Source organism: Balearica regulorum, chromosome 7, assembly GCF_011004875.1.
Source record: "Balearica regulorum gibbericeps isolate bBalReg1 chromosome 7, bBalReg1.pri, whole genome shotgun sequence".
NCBI lineage: Eukaryota > Metazoa > Chordata > Aves > Gruiformes > Gruidae > Balearica > Balearica regulorum.
The window spans coordinates 30,735,120-30,757,162 of NC_046190.1; the positions used below are offsets into that span (position 1 = coordinate 30,735,120).

At 35.4% G+C, this 22,043-nt stretch overlaps 1 protein-coding gene and 1 long non-coding RNA gene across 20 annotated transcripts in view; one reads left to right on the forward strand and one right to left on the reverse strand.

Annotated features, from left to right (window-relative positions):
* LDB3 (LIM domain binding 3) overlaps nt 1–22,043 on the reverse strand; it is a 128,194-nt gene that overhangs the window by 21,019 nt on the left and 85,132 nt on the right. For 4 of the 19 annotated variants that reach the window (XM_075758740.1, XM_075758741.1, XM_075758752.1 and 1 more), the window contains 5 exons: nt 13,742–13,777; nt 11,827–12,033; nt 7,402–7,566; nt 5,648–5,755; nt 514–561 (listed from right to left, as the gene is read on the reverse strand). In XM_075758740.1, the coding sequence (XP_075614855.1) occupies nt 514–561; nt 5,648–5,755; nt 7,402–7,566; nt 11,827–12,033; nt 13,742–13,777 (564 nt within the window). The remainder of the gene's footprint in view (nt 1–513; nt 562–5,647; nt 5,756–7,401; nt 7,567–11,826; nt 12,034–13,741; nt 13,778–22,043) is intronic. The other 15 variants (XM_075758755.1, XM_075758745.1, XM_075758754.1 and 12 more) reach the window with 6 other exon arrangements.
* On the forward strand, nt 8,973–19,834 carry LOC142602638 (uncharacterized). Its single transcript, XR_012836390.1, has 3 exons — nt 8,973–10,967; nt 11,637–11,795; nt 19,574–19,834. It is a non-coding gene; the product is annotated as an uncharacterized LOC142602638 (long non-coding RNA).

Sequence of the window (22,043 nt, forward strand, 5' to 3'; positions counted from 1 at the left end):
TTCATAGTACCAAAATCATGGCAAAATTAAAAGAAGTCAACTACTGAACTCTTACAAGTGTATGATGCATATCAAATAGAGTAAGGAAGATAAAAGGCTTGTCAAAGAGAGTAAAGTGTTATACTACACCATTAAGGGTTTTAGTGAAGTTAAAAGATTTATCAGAATTTCTGCTGAAAAGGAAATAGCATGTGATTAAAAAAGGGAAAAAAAGAAAGAAAGAATGAAAAGATGTCCTAAGGATCAAAGATGCTTTAATGGAACAGGAAGCAATGGCATCTTGAAAAGCAGTGAAAGCACCCTTACTGAATTTATCTGTAGCAGCCAATGGCATGTGACAGGCAGCAAATTAAATACTGGCTCTCAAAACTATTAGTTGTCAGAAAAAGAAAGAGTAAATATTTCTAAGCAGATAATTTTTAGGTTAATACTTCACTAGATGCCCACTAGCAGCAATAAACTGATTTGTTAAATGCTTTTAAGGTAGAGTAGCTGCACAAAACATTTTTATACCTCTTCTTTGACTGGTAGCTGATGGAGGTGGAAGAATGCCGGTTGAAACTAAAATGAGACAAAAGTTATATTTGAAAAAAAAATGCCAGGAAAGTTGGGATATCTTGTCCTACAGTGAATTTCTTTATGAATAAACCATCCTTTTATGTGCTAAACTAAACAGCATGTACATATTTATAATTATATAAGGTCAGTGTTACATTATATTTTGCTTATCTTATTTAAGCTAGGAATCATAGTGAAACCTGAATAATGGTAACATAAATAAATGAGCTGAGTATATTGCTCCATAAGTCACTGTCATCCAGTTTTGCTCCTTCTTTGGTTCAGGAATTCTAATTCAACCACTGGGCTGTTTTCTTTGACATTCACCACTTATTTGCATTAGCACACAAAAATAAGTATGAGTTTCTTTTTGTGAGTGTCATATCATAAGCTTAAGTTGCATCAAATATTAAAAGCAAACCTTGAATGAACTAAAGTCCAAAGATCAGCTAAGTTTCGTAGCCTGAGGCAACTAGGACAACCCCACAGAAAGTACAGGCTGGAAGTAGTTGAAGCAACAACATCAAGCCATCACGTTCAACTTTTCCCTTGCAGTACCATTCTACTGTTCATATACTAAACAAAGTCTTAGGTAAACAAGTAGATTTTTTTTTTTCTTTCTTAGGGAACAGCATTGTTTCAGAACATAGATGGTTCATTTATGTAAATACAGAAAGTACTTCAAAGCCTGCAGAAGGTACGATCTGAGAAACGAGGATTCAGAATGAACACGGCTCCAGTCTAAATGCAGAGCAGTGCAGGGCTACATGGCAACAATCACATCACGCAGGAGCACAGCCCACATTTGCCAGAATTACCAGAAGCCTATCACATGCCAGTTATTTTCCTAGCTTCTGGAGAAGAGTTTTCTTCCTTTTATCACAGACATAGTGTTTGGATTAAAATCCTAGGATCACAGAAGCTACGCTTTCCTTTTTGAACTGTAATTGTAACTATTTCCATCATTTCTTCTGTTTTTGTATTCCCAGAGTGCTGTCTTACTGGTTGCTCTGCTTTTACCCTCCAGATGAAATAACCAATTGCATAAAGATCTTTGTAGCTTATTTTAAATATATGATATACTTTTTTCTTTGTAAGTAAGATTGTTAAATGAAAAAGTAAGATTAATATTGCGAATTTAAAAGTAAGAGTAACATGATCAGTTAGGGATTAATGATTACTTCAAACACTCCTCTTTAGGAACATTATAAAGATTTTACTCATGTTAGGTGTTATGCATACAACCTTTGCTCCCAAAGCAAAATCACTATAGAGCTGATCTACCAAAGTTTAAAATCAGATTTAAATAGTTAAGGACATTGATAAAGAAATCCTCCTGCATATTCTTGGTGGATCTTTTTAAGGTATCTTGAAGGAAAACAACAACAAACACTGGAACAATGGTGCTAAAATCTCAGACTCATTCTACCTGAGCATGTTTTACAGGATGAGGATATTGCTGTAACTAAAGTCATCCATATTTTATTTTGAACTAAAATTATATGAAATGCTGCAGTGTTCCAGTGGTATATGTCAAAATGAAACTGGATTTTTAAGTCCATATTTTGGCATGCTAATGCATTGCTTGATTACTAAATGAACACTATCAGATGCTCAAAAAATTGAATTATAAATTAATTTGGAAGCCAGTTGTAGTCCCTTATGTTTGAATACACTGAACTATAATACATTACAGTTTTTAAAACAAACATGGAGGTAGTGCATAAAGATAAAGAACCTATTTCAGCTGCAACACAACTCAAAAAAACCCCAAACTGAATTTGCTTCTTCTACCTGATTATCAGGGAACCAATTTTTTTTACAAGTCCTACAAGTTTCTGATTTGCCTTTATGCCCAAAGGCTCACTGAATTACTGAACTTCCAAGAGAGATATTAGCTAAGACAGTAACTTTTGCCTGCTGATTACAGCTTGAAGTGGGATACCTGTGTCATCCATTGGGAAGTAAGATTTTAGGGCAGTAGCTTATAAAGCTGATATGCTGTATATCTTACATCTTTGACTTAAATAATTGCCAGGTATGAGCAATAGTTTTTAGTAAGTTTTTAGTAGCCTGAATAAAGCATAGCTTTCTGAAACGGACAGTTGTTTTTCATAGATTCACAGAATCTGTCAGGTTGGAGGAGACCTCAGGAAGTCTCTCATCTAACCCCCTGCTCAAAGCAGGGCCAGCTCTGAGCTCAGACCAGGTTGCTCAGTGTTTATTGAATGGTGTCTTGAAAACCTTCATGAATGGAGATGCATAGCCTCCCCAGACAACCTGCTTCCTTTCAAAAGGGCAGGAAAGGGTAAAATTGTCCATGCCAATCTAATGCAGGAGATAAGAGACATTTGAATTGGAAGTAAATTTTAATATCTCAAGGTGATCTTTTATCCTCATTACTCATTAAAATTGTGATTCACACTGATTAGTCCATATTGATACATAACTACAAATGGATTTATAGTTTCAAGGCCTCACTCTACTTCTCCCTGTGAAAGGAATGTGAAAATGGATAAAGGCTCTATCAAAAATAGTATTATATTAGCTCTAAGATAGCTATGCAAGTAGTATAAGCAAATAATGACTATACTAATTTATTAGGTTTTTATATGTAAATTATACATAATTGTTGCTTAACTGTCATTTCCAAGACAGTAATGAAAACAGGGCTCTTTTATGGAAGAGTAGACTTATCCCAGAAGATAACAAAAATATCTACATCTAATTCTTATACCAAAAGGTAACATGGAAAATGAAAGCTATGCCAGCAGTTGTCAATCTGTCGCAAGTAACTGTTATACTCTATTCCTGACCAACATAGCTACCATACTTCAATGTGAAGAGTGCCTGTTCTGGGATTCAGAAGGTCTATCCATAGTTCTGTGATTACTACAAAGGAACTATAGCTTCTTAAATTAATAGCCTTCAGTTAAAAAAAAGTATGCATGCATTAAGCATTTTGTGAAAATATGCCTTCTGTCTACTTGGGCAGCCTTATTTTAAAGATTTTCTATGATGATAAACTATCTGCCTCTGAAAAGTTTCTACAGATCTACCACTTTTACAACTCTGATTTAAAAGCTCACAATGCTATGATTCATATATTCATAAGGATTTCTGAAGTTTTAAGGTGACCAAGTATGGTCTTGTAAATCAATAAAATCTTGTCCAATTTTAGAATGACTAGCAGGATTCTCAGTGTTCAAACCTATGTCTGTCTTCTAATCAGACAGCTTCATGGAATAATAAAAACAAAATCCAAAGGAAGTTTTATTTCTGAAATAAAGCCATTTCTTAAAACTGGAAAATCTGTAGTTTTGACATTTTAAAAGTGTGATGTGTTCTTTAGCGCTCCCCTTATATCCTCCTAGTCAAGATAGTCAGAAATTGTCAATTAATAGAATTTTTTCACTCAAGTGTAAAATGCCTTTCTAATCTTGGGTGGGCAATAAAATAAACCTGATTAAGATTTTATCAATGGAGTCCTAAAAGTGATATATGCAATGCATCTGTGATTTTATCTTTCTGCATTCCTCCAAAATTGTTCATTAAAGTCTTTCATTATGCAGTTGTTCTTCTTGAAGAGGAAGAAACAGGGCCTTTTGTGACATCAGTGCTATAAGATGCTCAATAAGATATGCATATATTGCAGAAATAAAGAGTATTACATGCAGTACTACTACTACGTGCAGGCTTCAGAGACCTATTATTAGCTATTTCTCACTGAAGCTAGTAGAATACTAAGGAAATAGATTTAGATTAGATATTAGGAAAAAAATTCTTCACTATGAGGGTGGTCTTCACATTTAAGACCTTAATCATACCACAGGATTGAATGAAAAAGCAGTGTAAGAATTACTTTTGAAATGCACTGAGTACTCATAATGTGAAAATTAGGTCCTCTTAAGGTATTTTATGATGGATACCCACAAATAATGAATTCCCTAAATAACTCATCACTTTGGAATTGTGAAAGTTCATACAGAAAACTAGATGTCAATGGTAGTAAAACCCTTGCATCTGTTCTTACCTTCTATTCTTGGTAGCATTCTGGTGACATTCCATAGTTTAATTGAAACTAAAGTTGTGCTTAGCATACTTCCACTCAAATAAACAGAATTAGATGAGCAGTTAGTTTTACTTCTCAGGTTTCATCAGTTCCATATGGTAATTACATCCCCTATGTAATTCCCATGGCTGTAAACAGCCATGTTTACATCCTGAAACTCAGAACTCTTCTGATCTTCTGTTCTGTAGCTATTTCATTTTTGCATTGGTTTCAGTGATGTGAAGCCAAAATGCTTTCAAGTATGTACCTATGCATAGCCCTTAACTTCTGTTTTCTATGATACGCTTGAGAAAGATCATTATACTTGATGTGTAGCCTTCAAACTTGCATGCTTTGTAAATTTCAAACATCACCTTTGGGTGATTCCTAACTACCTTTTTATTTCAAGATAAGAGAGACAGGAATAATTATAATCTCAAATGTATTGCTGTTGCAGTTTTTCATTATTTATGAAGATCATGTTCAAATAATGAATCTCAAAATCTACTGCTTTCTCCTCTGTTAGTCTTGACAAAGTGTTAAAGCAATGAAAAAGCTTAGCAGTGAAAAAGTAGAGCAGCATTCTCTCTTGGTAGTGATAGGTGCTACCTTTCCCTATCGGTGGTCTTTCATTAGTCATGATTAAGAGCATAATAAACAGTGTCTGTGATTCCTGTGATCCTGTGTTTTCACCAAGAGAAAATAATAAAAAAAAAAAAGTCTGTTATTCTCACCCAGTGTCACTAGACAAATATTTTCAGTTTAAGATGGCAAAACCAGGACAAACCAACCAACTGAAATACCTTTGTTCCAAAGGATCTTTTGTTCACATATCCTAAATCTAAAACTTAGGTGTTTCCTAGCTTAGTTTTAACATGAAAGATAAGCAAGAAGGCTATTCCTTTAAACATATCATGCTTTTCAAGAGTCTCTACCAAGCCAATCTCTTAAGAAGTTGAAAACCTTAAATTGGAGAGAGTAATACAGAATAAAACCAGATTAAGTTAAAAGAAAAACAAGAGAGCTTTACAGATATACCTAGACTGAGACGAGATAGCAGATGAAATAGTGGAAGCTGCTAATGACATGTTCTTGGACCCATGGAAAGGCTTAGGCTGTGAAAGAGAGCTTGGGGCTGCAACCACTCTGCGGAAGACACATGAAAGCATGTACAAAATAATTCAACAAGGACAAAAAAAGTGACATAAAAATCAAGCTTTTTTGGAGTTCGGATACAAGAGGACTGCTGCATAGTTACCAGGAACAGGTTTTCTGTAGCATACATCTGCAGACTTACAGAATAGCACAACCAAGCACGTTCCTACAGAACACAAGACGAAATGCACACATTATGTAAAAGTCTTTAAACCAGAGTCTATCGATAACTAAGAAAGACAATATTTCAGGACAGGACTTTTGTCAACGATACATGTTTTTATCTGCAAGATCTGAAGATGTTTGAGTCTTAATTCAAGCTAAACTTTTGAATCTACAAGCAGTACCAGACAAAAGATTCTCCTATTTAAAACACAAATCATTGTCATGATTAGTTTAGTAGAGGCATTTATTTTTAAAGCATATATTAGATAACCCATTTTCTTCATGTTACAGTTTCAACTGAAAGATAAAAATTACTTAAACCTTATAATTATTTTGCATCAGAGTGCCTTATAGCACAGTTCTGGATTACAGGATACCACCTTATTCAAACCTTCTTTGCTGGCTGGGTGATTGGTTTTCTTGCACTGGAATAAAACCACTGGGGTCCGGCAGGTCATGGTTAGGTAAAAAACTAACTAAAGTCAGAAACTAAGTAGTTGGTATACATGAATAATTTAAGTCAACTAGCAAAAATTAAAAAAGAAAGAGAGCCAAGAGAACATTTCCAATTCCATTTGCACACATATAAGATATGTCAAACTACATTTTAGGGCTCAATTACTCAAAGTAGTTTACATTACCGGAAGTATATTTTTCCTTGGATTTTTAAAGCATGCTAAATATACATCTTTTAGGAATATTCATGTAGGAAAAAAACCAAAGAGAAAAGAATAATATGCACCAAAGGAATTCACCCTTACTATCCCTAAAATTACTATAAGGTAAGTGACAGCAGTATAAATCCCACACATTTCATCACAGACTGACAACTTTTAATATACAAATGTAACTCCCACTGTACAAGTGTTATGAATGCATACCTCCTTGAAACTCACTTTAGGTCTATAGCCAAATCTCATTAGAAAAAAGAGAATAGATACATCTAATAGAAATTAATTTACTTAATACCTTACAGAGCAAGTCAATCATCAAATGCATGGTTTTATTGACATATTGCTCATTGTCCACCATGTTCTACTGACGTCTGCTACCAAATGGTAAGCTCAATCACGTGAATAAATGACATTTTCTAATTTTCCCTTTCATGTCATACTGCAGTAACAGTATTAAAAGAACCTTCATTCAACCACTGTAACTATTATGAGGAGTTATTTTGGTTTTATTACAAGTGGTGAAAAAACACTTCTAGCTTTAGTCTTAGACTTGCTTTCTGAAAATGTTAACGGTATTGCAGACTTAAAGCTGCTTTTTGTTATTTTTTAGGGCAATTTTATTTGCAAATTCTTTGCAAACATGAACAATATACTTCAAAACACACCAAAAATATATAAAAGCATATAAAATAGGCTACAGCTTTTACATACTACATTCTTAATTTAAGAATGTGTATGCAGCATTTCCAGAGCCACACAGGGGTGTATCTGTGAAAGGACAAAGCAAGGAAGCATTACCTTTGGAAGGAGGATGAGAAAGACTCTTGCACTACTGAGGTGGTTGCTGGTGGTGTCATCAGACTGGCTGTATTTTGAGCAGCAGCAGCAGGCTGATGTGCTGAAGCGTATGGTGCAGGAGCAGAGGCAGAACTGGTAGACACCGGAGCATGCTCAACAGGGGTACTAATTAGAGTTAAATTAAATAAAACAAGAAGCGTCTTATGAAGGTGCATATTTAAACATAGAGCATAAAACCTACTATGTTTGAACCTGCAAACATAGTAGCAGGCTGTGTTACTGCGGGATAAGCACAATTATGCAAAGGCCTTGTCGGATGTGTAGTTAAGACTGTAATGCAGTTTTGGTCCTGCTTGACTGAAATTTATCCCAGGTGTTACACAGCATTTAAGTCCTGCTCCCTCTGAAGCCAGTGGCAGGAAACGTGGCATGCAGTACTTAAATGGTTGCAAAGAGCCTGTCACAAACTCTTTGAGTTTGGATAAATTTCATCCAGTATTTACTCCTGGAGCTGAAGCTTATGTTAGGAGTAAAGTTTTTAATTAGATGAAGAAAAGCAATTTAAAGGATGTTATTGATAATCTTGTATCAGCAGGTTTCCTGCAGATTCTGATAGTCTAGAACTCCAGTCAGCACAGGTTTTTTGTGTTGGGTTTAATCAGTTTTGTGCAATACAGGTAGTGGAGAGACGTTTAAAAGGAGTCCATTCATCTCTGACCTACATCACACTAGCCAACCCAAACAAGAAGATGCCTTTTTACACATAAAATAGTATGCAAAGTACAAGGGGAAGATGTAGCATAAAATTTTTCTACACCAGTTTTAAAACCACTTGAGTGATGAGTGTGACTTGTTATGCTTTTGGGCCTCTTGTGCTGTTGTGGCACAGATAACATAGAACAGAAATATTAATGTTTAATTCCTTTACTCTTTATTTGATTGCAGAATAGATTAATTGAAATGAATGATAAAAATCTAGTCTTATGTCCTGTGGCCATTTTAGTAACCTACTGAACTACTGGTGTCTTTCATCGCCGGCTGTCAAAGCACCCAGCGCTCACTAACATATTTCAGCCTTGCAGCCTCACGCAAATTTGGAAAGTATTACTCATCTCTTACAGATAGACAAATGGGGCAAAGTTATCTATTAGACAGCTTTGCAAGATAGTTTAGTCAAAGCCATTCACTGCTAAGAAAAGAACCAATCTTTTGGGAGGTTCAGTTTATTGTCTTCCACTAGCTCTTACATCAAAGAAAAACAAAACAAAAGTCATTAAGCAGACTTACAAAATTCAAGTTCTCTGCTGACTGTTTCAATGAACTTAATATCAACAAAAGAATAATTATATGTACATTCATTATTCACTTGTCAATAAATCTAACAAAAATCACTAGGTCATTTAAAATTAAAAAGGGGGAAAAAAGGAGAATCAAGAAAAGTAAAAAGCTTAAATTTGTGTTTAGGCAGATTTTACTGTGCATTTTATGAATTATTACCCACAGAACAAATAAGCCACTGAAAAATAACTAATTGCAATTTGATTTTTCAGATTATTATACTATTTTGGGGCACAAACTTCAGTGACAGTATAAGCATATATATGTCCCCGAGGCATAAGGAACATTTTTCTTGATGCCATATTATTATGCTATAGATTCATTTTCTTTAGTAGTTATCCTAATACTTTTTTTTTTTTTTTTTAAATTGGGGCATTACTATACATGACATAGTTGTCTTGTCCATGAGCAGTGGTGTAAGAACATAATGGATATATTTTTACTTCTTTTGACCTAACTCTTAAGTATATTGCCCCATCTCTGGGATCTTACAAATGACTCCTATCAGAGTGATGGAATTCGGCGATTCTCTTGTGCAATGTACAAAGAACGCGTGCCCCCCCCCCCCCCCCCAAAAAAATAATCTTTCTTGAGCACAGTAAGTATCAAATAAAAGAAAGCTTACAGTTCCACAACTGGTTTTCAGCCAAACCTTAGCCCTCAAACATTTTTTCTCTCAAAATTTCCCCCCCAAAATATTTGCACAATGGCAAATTCTAATATCTGTCTTTCAGCCATTCTATGTAATATTTTATTTTGCTTCTCTCAGAAGCACTGACTCAACAAGTTATACTCCTCGGGACCTAGCATGAGCACTTGGTACTTCAGAATTTGTGATACCCCTTGGTCTTCAAGGGCCTGTCCCATTTCCCCTGTCCTCCTTCTCCACCTTCTTGTATGGTTTAGTAATCTAAATTTAGCTGAATATTATACTGTTTGATTAGCTGAAATGGAAGCGTGGTTGTTATGCCCACCAATTTCAAAGTTGAACACAACCCACGACAAAAGCAGAAAAATCAATATTTTCTCCGTTATGAGTTTCATCTGCAATTATCTACATAACAAGGAATTTTCTGAAAATATCGTTTGCAATGCTGGTTTTCAAATCATGACATCAGAAGTTTTGCAACAGTTATCTTAATATGCATTTGAAATTCAGATCAGTTCTTCCATCTTCATGCATTTGCATTATGATGTAAATTCTTCCACTTAGCTAATACAGTATCAATTACATGGACTATGCAGCAGAGTAACTGTACGTCGTACGTCACAGCTATGGATCGTGAGATAGTCTGCTACTGAGTTTTAATACTCACAGGATTTTTTTCTACCTGTGCATTGGAATTGGGTACTGGAATTGTCGCATTAAAAGGTGTCGAGTCAAAATTTAGTACTTACACATCTCTGATTTGGCAGGAAAAGAGTGAAACTATACTGCACATAACAATGGAACTTAATGCATATCCTAAAAGCAAATACCAACTAGGATTTCACCTATTTTGTCTTTCTTTCTATTTTCACTGAAGTGAAAGAGAATTTGCTACAGATTTCAAAATAATCAAGACTTCATACCTTGAATAGAGGAAAACAGTGAAGTTACTTAATTGTTGTAATGATCTCCAAAATGTTAACCAAAACACATACTCAATGATGTATGTTTAAAAGAAAGAAAGAAAGAAAAGAGTATGGGTGGACATGGACCTGTGTGGAAATGGATTTGAACTAGACGAACACATATAAATAAAATAAATGCAAATATACTGGAATACCTTATAAAAAATTTAAAAGGAATACAAGCAAATTTTATCTTGCATGCTGTTTGTAACAGTTCTTTTTATATGATTAAAAAGTTAGAGGCTTGCACCTTCCTGCAGAGTACAATATATAAATTAATGGAACAAGGAATTGGAGTAAGTGTAAATGAAGTAGATATAACCTTAAAAATCTCGTTACACACATTACATGCAGTTGGTTACTAATTCTTTATTCAGTTTCATAGGAAGAACTCAGACTAACATGACTGGTTTTAGTTTAGCCACTATAAGTTTTAAATAATTTTATTTAGATATTCAAATGCAATAACTTTTTTTTCCCCTTAAGATTGCCTATTTTCTAGATTTTAAATCTGGTTTTTTTTAGTTCTTCAGGTGCAGAAGAATTTTAAGAACTGATAAATGTGAATGCTGCTTTATAAAATAGATCATCTATTATAACAGCTTCATTCTTACGTATGTAACAGGGTTTTTGTGGTGTTTTTTAATACAGTCATTCATACACTTTTAATCTTTACAGTATTTTGCATTTTAAGGAAATCAAAGGAAATGGATGTTCTCAAACATCTCCATATTTGTGGTTACAAATAAACATAAAATACACAATGTAAGTTAGGTGGATGAAAACAAACACACATAACTGATTTCACTCATGAAAAGGAACACAGATCAGTAGAGGTTAAGAGGATAATAATGGTTAACATACCTAATGAGAAAACACAGCAACAAATGCACTCTAACATTTAAAAAATAAGTGCAGATTATGCTTCTTTCTCTCAGTAAAGTCTTAAGTTCTGAGTCTTTCTGTCCAAATAAATATTGAGTGGATTATTAAAGCAATACTTAGTCTCCTTTATGTAACGCATGAAGTTCTTGTTTCAAATCCTCCAACAGATCTCTTGTACAGAATTGAAAAGATAGAGAAGAAAAATTAAAAAATGAATAGGCAAAAATTATCTCTTATTGTAGCATTTGTAGAAAAAAGTGCTGGAGAAGGTGTTTAGAGAAAGACATAACATGGAAAAATTTTGCATTTGAATGTGGGAATGTTCGTAGAAATAGAGTTAATATCAGCTGCTGTTCCTCTGCAGAAGGTGCTTAATGACTGTTGTCTCTATATTGTAGATGAGATCCTTAAGAGTGCCACTTAAAACATAAAACCCACATGAACTAGAAGTTGCTGGAATTTGTAGAACTTGGACATCTGCCTTTTAGGCAATGGGCATTTCCATCTGAAGGAGTTAGAGGTTGTTATTACCAAACCATTCCAAAGCTCCAAACCAGGTCAGTTATGCAGTTACACATCACAGTGTACCTTTTATTACTGGATGTAGCAAGAGGGACTTTCTGGCCAGTAGTGATGTAACTGGCCTCCCTCTGACTTGTACCCGCTCCAAGCCTCACAGACCCCTTGGAGGCCACTGGCTTAGCATTGTCAGTGTTGGCATCCATGGTGCCTGATTTAGGAGGATGCCAAATACTTGAGGTCACATACTGTGGCGCATGCGCAGTAGCTGTAGGCCTGGGTAACAAAGATTACAAGGGGATTTGTAAATGAGGTAGTTATTATCATGTCACCAATTTCTTAAGTGATAGCAAGGTTCTTGAGGGAGAGACAGAATTCCAGCCACAGAAGAAGCTGGTAGTTTAATAGAAAAAGTTTGTTCAATGTTTTTTAGTTTTCAGAGATACACGTGCTTACTGTTTACCATACCAAATAAAGTGGCATTTTAGAATGCTAGTGCCTGGCCCTTTAAGACAGCACATATATATGGAGTAAAGCCTTAAGAAAAAAGAAAAAAACAACAACAAAAAACAACAAAAGTGCTAAACATCACAACTGAAAAGTTAAATCTAAGTTTAATAATGAAGGCTTTGGTTTTCTGTCTTGTCTTTTTCCTGAAAGAAGATTTCTATCTGTAAATATTGTATCCTCTTTCTGTATCCCCAAATTCCTTATACCATAGGAGATCATTATGATATTGCAGATGAAGTCATGGCAAATCTTGATATTTATTAGTTTATTACTGTTTAATACCAGGAAAGACTTTAAGAATGAAAAAAGTTATCTTGTGTTAAATCTGGAACCCACATTGCTGGGAATATCAAAATAAGACACATAGCAGAGCTGTGGTGATAATGGAGGTGGAAAAAAGCTATGGTATGACAAACCATGCAAGATTAAGGCAATGTAGTATGACACTTAACACCAGTCATACATCAGAAATTGTTCCTGGTAAAAATAAAATGAAATAAAATAATTTAAAAAAAGATATTTCAGTGGAGCAGCTGCGTAGTCCTGTAGATGATTTTACACAAATGAAACTGCTAGTGAAATGCTAACATGTGTTACTTGTTTTTTCAATTGATTTATATACAGTTGTTATACAGGCATCAAGGGGTTTATTTCATCCTTTTGACATAATTAATTTAAAAATAAATATCAATTTTCCCTACTGTACCAAGTGCCAGTTGCCATTGTTTGAGTCATTAGTAAGGATAATGCTTGCACTTGGATTTTAACTCTATGCAACCTTTGTTCAAATGTGAGCACTCTTATAAAAAGTAGTTGGCATCGTTTAGGCAGGAATGAAGACAGAGGAAAGCAGTGAGATAGAATTCTTTTAATTACAAACTAATAAGAGGCTTTTCTTTGCTTTTGGTCAGATTCAATCAAAAAGTACCTGTTTTTCAGTACTTGCGTGTTTTGGTACATGAATAGAAAACAATACATTTCTATATGAAACTGCAAAATGTGCTGAGATTCTTTGGGAGAAAACAACTTTTGAAATGAAAGAACTTATCACAGACATACTATGTTTTGAACCTCACAACCCATCGAGGGTAAATCAAGAAATGCAAGAATCTGATACATAAATGTTCTTAAAATACCAGACTGATAAACTTATTTAGATTTTAAAAACATCTTGAACAATCTAGGCAAAGTTTGAAATGGAAATTGTTCTTGAAACTCCATCACAAACAGACAATACTCCATTTCAAGAACATTTGATAAAAGCTTCTTATTTTTCAAGTTTATAAGTTCTGAAAAACATGATCCCCACCTGCCCCATTCACAGACCTTTTTGAAGTCTACATTAGAAATAAATGCCAGCAAAACCACTTAGTTGAAACCTCCACATTCATCATCTGCTCAAGCAGTGTACAAACTTCATGGTTTTGAGCTAAGAACCATAGGAGGAAAGCCAAACACACAGAGCAAACATTACCTGTTTTCTGATGCTGCAGCAACATTTTCCTTGTCTCTGTGAAAGGAGGGGATACAGTATGAATAAAATAAATGCAATTGCTAATGGTGGCAAAAAACCCCAAACGAACCAAAAACAGGGAGAAAGAAGAAAGAAGAGGGGTTGAGGAGAAATGTTTGGTTGCAAAAAGCATCCTAGAGTGGTTGCTCAGAAATATAGAGAGCTGAAGAGGTTTCTCACAACTAAGTGAAGCCCACCAAATATGCAAGTTTACTGTATGCTTCTCAGTTGCAAACAATTTTGTTTCAATATTACAGTAAAATGAAGGAAAATTAACAGTTATAAATTAGACATCATATGTATGTATATAATTTCAGGCATAGTTCTTTACTTTAATAAGTTCCCTCTTAAAAGAAAATTTCAAGAATATTCCAATGGAACATAACTCTGATGCCAGCTCCAAGCGATAAAAATAATCAGACCTGGGGAGTCCTTAAGGATCCTATATTTTGAAGTGTTAAGCAGTTAAATAGTTAATAAAGACTCCTACGAGATGGATTATATACGTCTGGCATGACTTAAAAATTCTCTGTCCTACCCAAGTAAATACTAGTTTTCTCAATCTAAGTTGGATTAGAAACAAGTCAAATTCCTTCACTGAAGTAAAGGAGTAAGTCAGCCTGAATTTCAGTGATAGCGAATTTGGCTGCTATTCTGTAAATACATATACATGCTTAAAAAAACCCTGATCAGTTTAAGTGCAATCAATTGTGTATCTATGTAAGAAGTTAAGACATAGGTATTTTCATTAAAAATAGAATCCTTTACCCCTAGACTGCTAAGGTTGAAATCCAATTAAGTAATTGAGATAGTCTCAATATTTAGCAGTGTAGTGGGTAGTTGTGTCCTTTCCTACTTAAGGAATTGTGCTGGAATTTAAACATGTTTAAAGTTGAAATATGCCAAATGAGAACATTTTTCTTAAATGGGATCTCAGATTACAAAGCACAAAGCAAATGTCCTCATTTACTCAACTGAATCTTCTTTCTGAAAATTCCTTTGAAAAAAGGAATTTTTACATGTATTTATTTATGTGGATTTGTTGGGCTCCAATCATTCTCTTACATTATGTTTGGAAGGCTATTCTTAATATTTTCCACATTATTAGTAGTATTTCATATATTTGTCTCTGTGTTTATGTATGTACACATATATATGTACAGTCACATACTCTTTCTATACTTTAGCTCCAGTAAAGTTATAAAAACCAGTCCAGGTTACGTTAGAAACGTTTGGGCATAGGTGTTCTCCACCAATTTTTAAAATCTCTAACTAAAATGTAACCCATAAAATATATGGATCGAAGCCAGATTTTCAAACCCAGAAGTAGAAATGACCCTCAGATCTGGCTGTCTAAGAATGTTATTACGGTCAAAAAGGAAGAACCTGTCTTGAAAGAAAATACCCCAATAAGATCAATTGGTTCACCACTCTAAAGCAATGAGAAACCAAACACTATCTTTGTGGTAACCAAGCCGTGAGTTCACTGGAACATCAGGTATAAGAAAGCCAGGATGAAACAAGGTGGAGGAGGATGGATTAGAAACTGTACATGTGTTGGGGGAAGCGTTAGTATACCAAGAGCCATAATCATGCAAGAATGTTAAAAAATACAGTCACAGCCTGAAAAGAATAAAGCATTGTTTATTTCCAGTGTTACCAAATATTCTATAAGACATTATAGTCAGACTAAAAGGCAGGCAGTTGGGGGACAAGCAGCAGCAGCGTCAGGCCTCTGTTGTTATTATTAATCTGATCCAAACTTTTCTGCTCCACTAGTGCGACTATACTGAAGAATGCAGAAAGATGCCACTTGACTTTGAGGTCAGGATTTCATGAAAGCTTTTTCTGTGAGTGTACAAGTATAGGATAACATTGACGATGGCAGGGGAGTTGTGAAGGTTAAGAAGAGAGAGAAGTATAGTAAACATACTTCCACAAAATAAAGCGAAGGAAAAGGCAGAGAGGAAAAGGGACAGACGAGCTCAAAGGCACACAATATTTCTTCATGGTTTTGCTGCCAGGAATTCTTCCCAGTGAACAGGAGTAATTCCCATTTGGCTGACACTGAGAAAGGCTCAAGATCAGATGTGTCTCTTATTGGCAATACATGCATTTTGAGGAACAGACTATTGGATTTCTAGCCTTTACAATCAAATATTTTTTGCTAACTAAATGCAGAATTAATTTTACTCTCGAGTCAAATACATCCCTGGAGCAGGCTCAGTGAAGTCAATACCTTCACAACATGAAGGAATTTAGCTCAGAATATTATGAGCAGTTTGTATCTCCATGGCTACACAGGCTGCTCAAGTAACTGACACTAGTGGACAGTAGTTTTGAGTGATCTGGGAGAGATTTAATATTCATGGTTTTTTGTTTGCAGCCCTTTTAGTCCGCAGCTGAAACAGCTTTTGATAGAAGGGCCTTAGTCAATGACTATTGTGAGAGAACAGTGCAACTCCCAGATTTTATTACATATTGGACATAAACAAGATTTATTTATGCAATATACTCTGACCAATTACACAGTACATTATACAATGAAAATTATGAAGTATTTTCTTTTTGTAAAAATATACTACATGATATGGTCATAAAGGCAGAGTGATAGAGTCTTTCCCTCTCACACACTAGCAAGAATTATAATAGTTTAAGTAACAAAATGTAAATTTCATTTGCAAGCTAAGCTTGTGCGTGCACTATTGGATCCTAAACAGAGCCTGAAGAAATTTCAGAGAGTTTCCAATAAATAAATCTGTTGAATCCCAACTGTATGTACTGGACATTGGAATAATTTCCCAGTCTATTTTATTTTTGGAAACCAAATATAAAAGATTCCCAAACAAACAAGTACAAGTAACAAGCGACCTGAGGTGTAGAGCCTGTGCACCTTCCATCTGCCTTCTCCTTAGGAGATAACAGATCTAGACTCTCTCTCGAATAGCTCCTTTCCGTTCCATTACAGTGTTGTAGAGACAGAATAATTTAATCTGTAATGAAGATCTCATGACATAAGGAACATGAAGCATCCCGAGAGACCATGTGGTCCTTCAACTCTTCTGTCTTTCAGTAGTCAAGAAATAAGTGAATACTATAATTATTTTCTCTGCATTCTCATGGAACAAGACTATTTTTCTCATTCTACAAATAAGAAACTTAATAGAATTTCTCATGGTCAAAAAGAAGGTCCATGGCAGGGCAAAGAACTGACATAAGCTCTCCTGAATCTCAACTGGGTATTTAAAAATATCAGCTCATCCTCTTTAATAATAGATTATGCATTTTTTAATTAAATATTACTACTTAGTTTATCAGTATTTTCCTGTATTAATAATCCAATAGTCTTCTATAGAACCTGACAGATATATACTGGTCTTTTTTCAAAGAATAGTTATTAAGACTTACAGATTATTAGGGTCTATATCTATTGAAATGGAAAATTCTGTTTTTCTAGTAGTATATTGCAGATTTGCAGGACTTCTTATTAGACTTATAATAGCTTTCATCCAAACATGTACTTATATTTACATAAACATATTTGCCAACAAATAAAATTTGCTTTTTAAGAAGTAGAAGTCACAAAGTAATTTTTTAAAAAAATCTTATAGGGTGTCTGGCAGTAAAGTTGTGTGAAAGCTATTTCATTATTGCCTTCCAGACATTTTTCCCTCAAAGGCATGAGATACTGACACTGTTGGAAACTGGACACTGAGATTGATTAAATGCTGTTCTGATCCAATGACGCTATTTCTGCTTTTCTGTGTTTGCAGCTGAGAATTTTTCCATGGTCAGATTAATATAAAACTATTGAGATTTTTTTTTTCCCCCACAGCTATATTTTTGTCATCTTAACAAAGACACCATAAGACACACAAAGAAATCACAGGCAGTTAACTGGAGAGGACAGAAGACAACTATCATGCAGTTTAGTTTAAAATTTAGCCTGGGATCAGAAAAAAGGAGTAGAAGAGCTAGTCTCTCTTTTTCAGCCACTGTAGTTAAGAATGTGAGCAGCCCATGCTAAAACGATTGCAGTATACGCTGCTAGTGTGCCTGCTTTCCAAAACAGGGAAATACATTTCTCCCAGAAGGTACCCTGGTTTGTGCAGACAGTGCCACAGAATAGGAAAAGCATTATCATATATTCAGTGGGAAAAAACCCAACCAACAACTCATTCTTAATGAGTAGTATGGAACTCAATCAAAGCAGCTCACTAAAAATCAAAGCAAATACCTCTTATGGATGCATTTTAGTGGCGTCTAATGGTATACTGTTACATTTAACAGTCAAATAAGAAATGCAGCTGGAAGTACAGCAGCATCCATATTGGTAAAAGTTAACTCTTTTCCAAGATTTATGTATTTGGCATGCAAGTTTGTGTAGTCCAATTTGTCTTATCACTAAACACATCACTTTAATAAGAACAAAGACTGCAAAATTCTGAGTATGCAGAGCAATTTGAGCTGTGATATATTTCAGATAATTACTCCCTATCTTGGCCTCAAGTGTGCTATTGGATTTATCTGAATGGTTCCCTCTAGCTTTTTATAGCCCCACTGGTAAAGCACAGGTATCTGACAGCAGGCACCTGAACACAGGATCAGGACTTTCTGTTTGTGGCCATTATAGACAAAAAACACTGCAGAAGTTTAGGTATCGTACACTAGGAAATTATCCCCCTCTTGCTGAAGTGTTCTTTCTCATCATGACTTCACTTTTCTCCTGGAAAGCTGAGAGAAGAACAAGAACCCATAGATCTCAATTTCAGCTGGTAGTTTTTTAGAGCTACTTTTTAATTTGTGCACATCAACGATGGGAAAATTCATACTTTCTCTGCATGGTATTACCCTAAGTTTGAAGCTGCAGCTGAAATATACTAATGTGTGTTTTCTGTTTAGTTCCTGAACCAAATAAGTACACCGTATGTATTGAGGCAGTCATCATTCTTTCAGAATGTGGATTACATTTTATTTCAAAAATTCTCATAAGGATTTTCTTACTTTCCCTCTCTCTCATTTGTAATCATATAACATTCTGGGTCTACTACAACAAATGGTTACGTGGAAATGAACTATTAGGAAGTTATTAGCATTCAGCGTAATTTTGCTGACATTAATGCAATTTAGAAGCAGAATAAAAGGAAGCAGTGCCAGTGCTATGCTATCAGCCAGTTCTCCAGCTCACCCTAAACAAAGCTCTGTGAGCCAGTCTGATGATCCACAGACCACAACTGAGTACCTCTGCATTACACGTGCTTGTTGGAAAGCCTGCTACATGCAAGAACTGAGTTTTCCCTGTTGGACTGAAGGCAATGCAAGGGAGTAGTCAGAGAGGAAGGTAGCATCGTGCACCGGTGTCTGGGTTAGCCATCTACATCAGCAGAAGGGTGAATAGGAGAATCTTAAAGGTTGCACGGTAGGAATGAAAGTGATGTTAGTTTCTGACCATGCAAAAGTTAAATGCTGGACAGGAACACGCAGAAGACTGAGATGGTAAAGATGAGATGTTAAATATAGGTCAGCACACACCCAACCCACCCACAAAATTGAATCTTGAGCTTTAATAAGCTGTGTTAGCTTAAGCATTACTTTCTCCATGAACTACTTTGAGAAAAGCTTCATGGTATTTGCTAATTTCATTTGGAGGCCTCACATTTTCAATTTTAAGTGAGTACATTCAAATGGATACACCATACCTTATGGTCACCATCTTTGATCAATTGAAAAAAAAAAAAAAAAACTGGCTTGAAAACAAGGAATTTATGATCTCTATATTTATTTTTCCCACAGAACTTCCAGCAGTATTTTAGGGAAGAAAGACATGGTATTTGATCAACTTTCCCTTCTGGTTTAATTCAGAATTCCATAGAGACAACTGAGTCTATTCCTACATTTTTGTCACTCTTTAGGTGCTAAAAGGTCAGCAGGGATCAGGATATATTAAACTGATGTACTTATTCTTTATTGCAGTTATGTTCCTTAAATGAGAAAGCTACCTATAGAAGTCTGCTTTATTTCATGGGCTGTTGTGGAAAAATAAGGTATATCTTTCAAAAGGATTTTGGTAATCTGATTAGCGTACAGAGGGGAAGTTTGTGGCAATTGGGCAGGTCAGCAATGCTAATCATTGGAAATTCTGGCAAACAATGGAAGGAGATCAAGGTGCCTTAGCTTGTCTTGGTGGTGTCAGATGGTTTTGATAAACAGCAGTAGAACAAAGAATGTTATTGTGCTTGAGAGCAAGTTTTAGTCAATTAATTTTCATGTATATTGCAGAAAGCTGTTGATTAAAGGTTAGCTGATTAAAGAAAGTCATTATCTGGTACTACCACATACCATACCAAAATTCTAGCTATTTAACTTTGCAAACCAAAATTTGTGCAAATATTGATGTATTTTCTGATACATGTAATGATAGCGTAATGATAGTCCCAGTCACTGAAGCTCATGGTAGACACTGCTAGAGAAGCCACAAAATCAACTTGGTCCCTGTGGGAACCTGAGTGCACAAGTCAAAAATTGGCATCCCTTCTTCTGCCCCTGAAGAAGGCTTCAGACACTTCTGTGATACGCAAGAGATGGACTTTGTGATAAAGTAGTCCCTAAAATACTTGTTCCTTGCTACTGAAGATACACTCCACACAGTTGTGCATAATGAGAGAGAAATGGCAGTGAAGAGAAAGCGGCCTCTATATTACATAGCAGAAACTTACTCTCCTTCCCATGCAGGCAGGCGTGAAAAGAGGGAGGCAAGGGAAGGAGCCACAGAACCTTTCTCCTTTTGTAATTACTTCATGCATGAAAGAGAGCTCAAGTTCTCATGCCTGCTTTCCTAAAGTCACACTCTAGCCACATCCCATCAGCACACACTGCATGCAGTCAGTATTCCTGCTGCAAACTAAGCACTGTAGGAGGTGAGGAGGAGACCACTGAAGTGGAAGGCGAGGCAGCAGTATTCAGGAAACAGGTTAGTTTAGATCAAACGGTCGTATACCACAGCAGAAAATAAGCATTTCCCTGTGTCATAACCAGACAAGCAGATTTACCTGGAAGGCCTTTTGGGTTTGATTTCCTACTGGCATCAGCTTTGCTGTGTCTTCATTAAATGCTTATAACACTATGCTTTACTGGCAATATTGGTAAGGGCAGGGGGTTAATATCACTATCCACATCCTACGTTTTACTTTATTTTTGGCACAGCAGCTATTTAGAAGATAGTATTGTCACCAACCATTGTCCTCTGCCCAGCAGAACAGTCATGGTTCAAAATATATTCAGCATGGGACAGATATAGCTGCCTATCATCAGTGCTAGTTTGAAGAATTACATGACTCATCGAGTCTTCAATCAAGAACCTATTTTAAGCCTCACTGTCATTAACTGAGACTAGTTTTCCTAGGCAAACCAGCAGACTTCTGCAAATGGTCAAGAAACACTGTGAGACGCAGTGAGAAGCAACATATAGTGAGATAAACCTGGACGTATTAAAAAAAGGGCATAACCAGGCCAGACTTGACCTTTAGCTAGAACAAAGCTAGTGGTCTCTTAAAGTTGTTACTGATTTCTCATCAGGCCTAAGTCTGTTACAGTCTCTAGCAATGAGATGTAGTAGAATGACGAATCCAGCCCAATTTCTCCACCCTATAGAAAAAGTCTGCCTCCTACTCAGGAGGGAAAAACAAGGCCTCCTAATAGTTATGTAAAGAAAGATCTTTAATATTAATTTTCTGGGCTTGAAGGTTGCCACAACAACATACAGGCAGAGCTTTGAGGAGTAAGAGTTAAGGAATTACTAGTCTAAAAACCAAGAAACTGGACAGAAAAATTTGACCGACAATTTAATTAACAAAGCCCATCACTTGGGAGATTTTTTTGAGCCGGACTGTACTGAGCAGTAGAAATATGCAGTAGTAAACAATCTTGCCTTAGGGATTAATGACAGCATTTTCACAAAAGGTGTCTAACTAAAAAGTTACCAACTATAGAAGATTTTTCTACTGCATTTTCTCTGTGATTACATAAAGAATTGAAATTCTACAAGCTTGGAATATGTTTAAATTCTATTTTGTATCCTCCAGGAAAAAGGATTACAACTATTTCTCCATCTGATTACATGGTTTATATGCACTGATTTTTTATTATTAAATCCACTTGAAGCAGAGCTAAGGGGAAGAGGTTCCTCAATTGCATCTGCACTAATTTCATATCTGATCAAACTATGCTTTTCTGATTATTAAAAAAAAAAAACCTTTAAAAATAA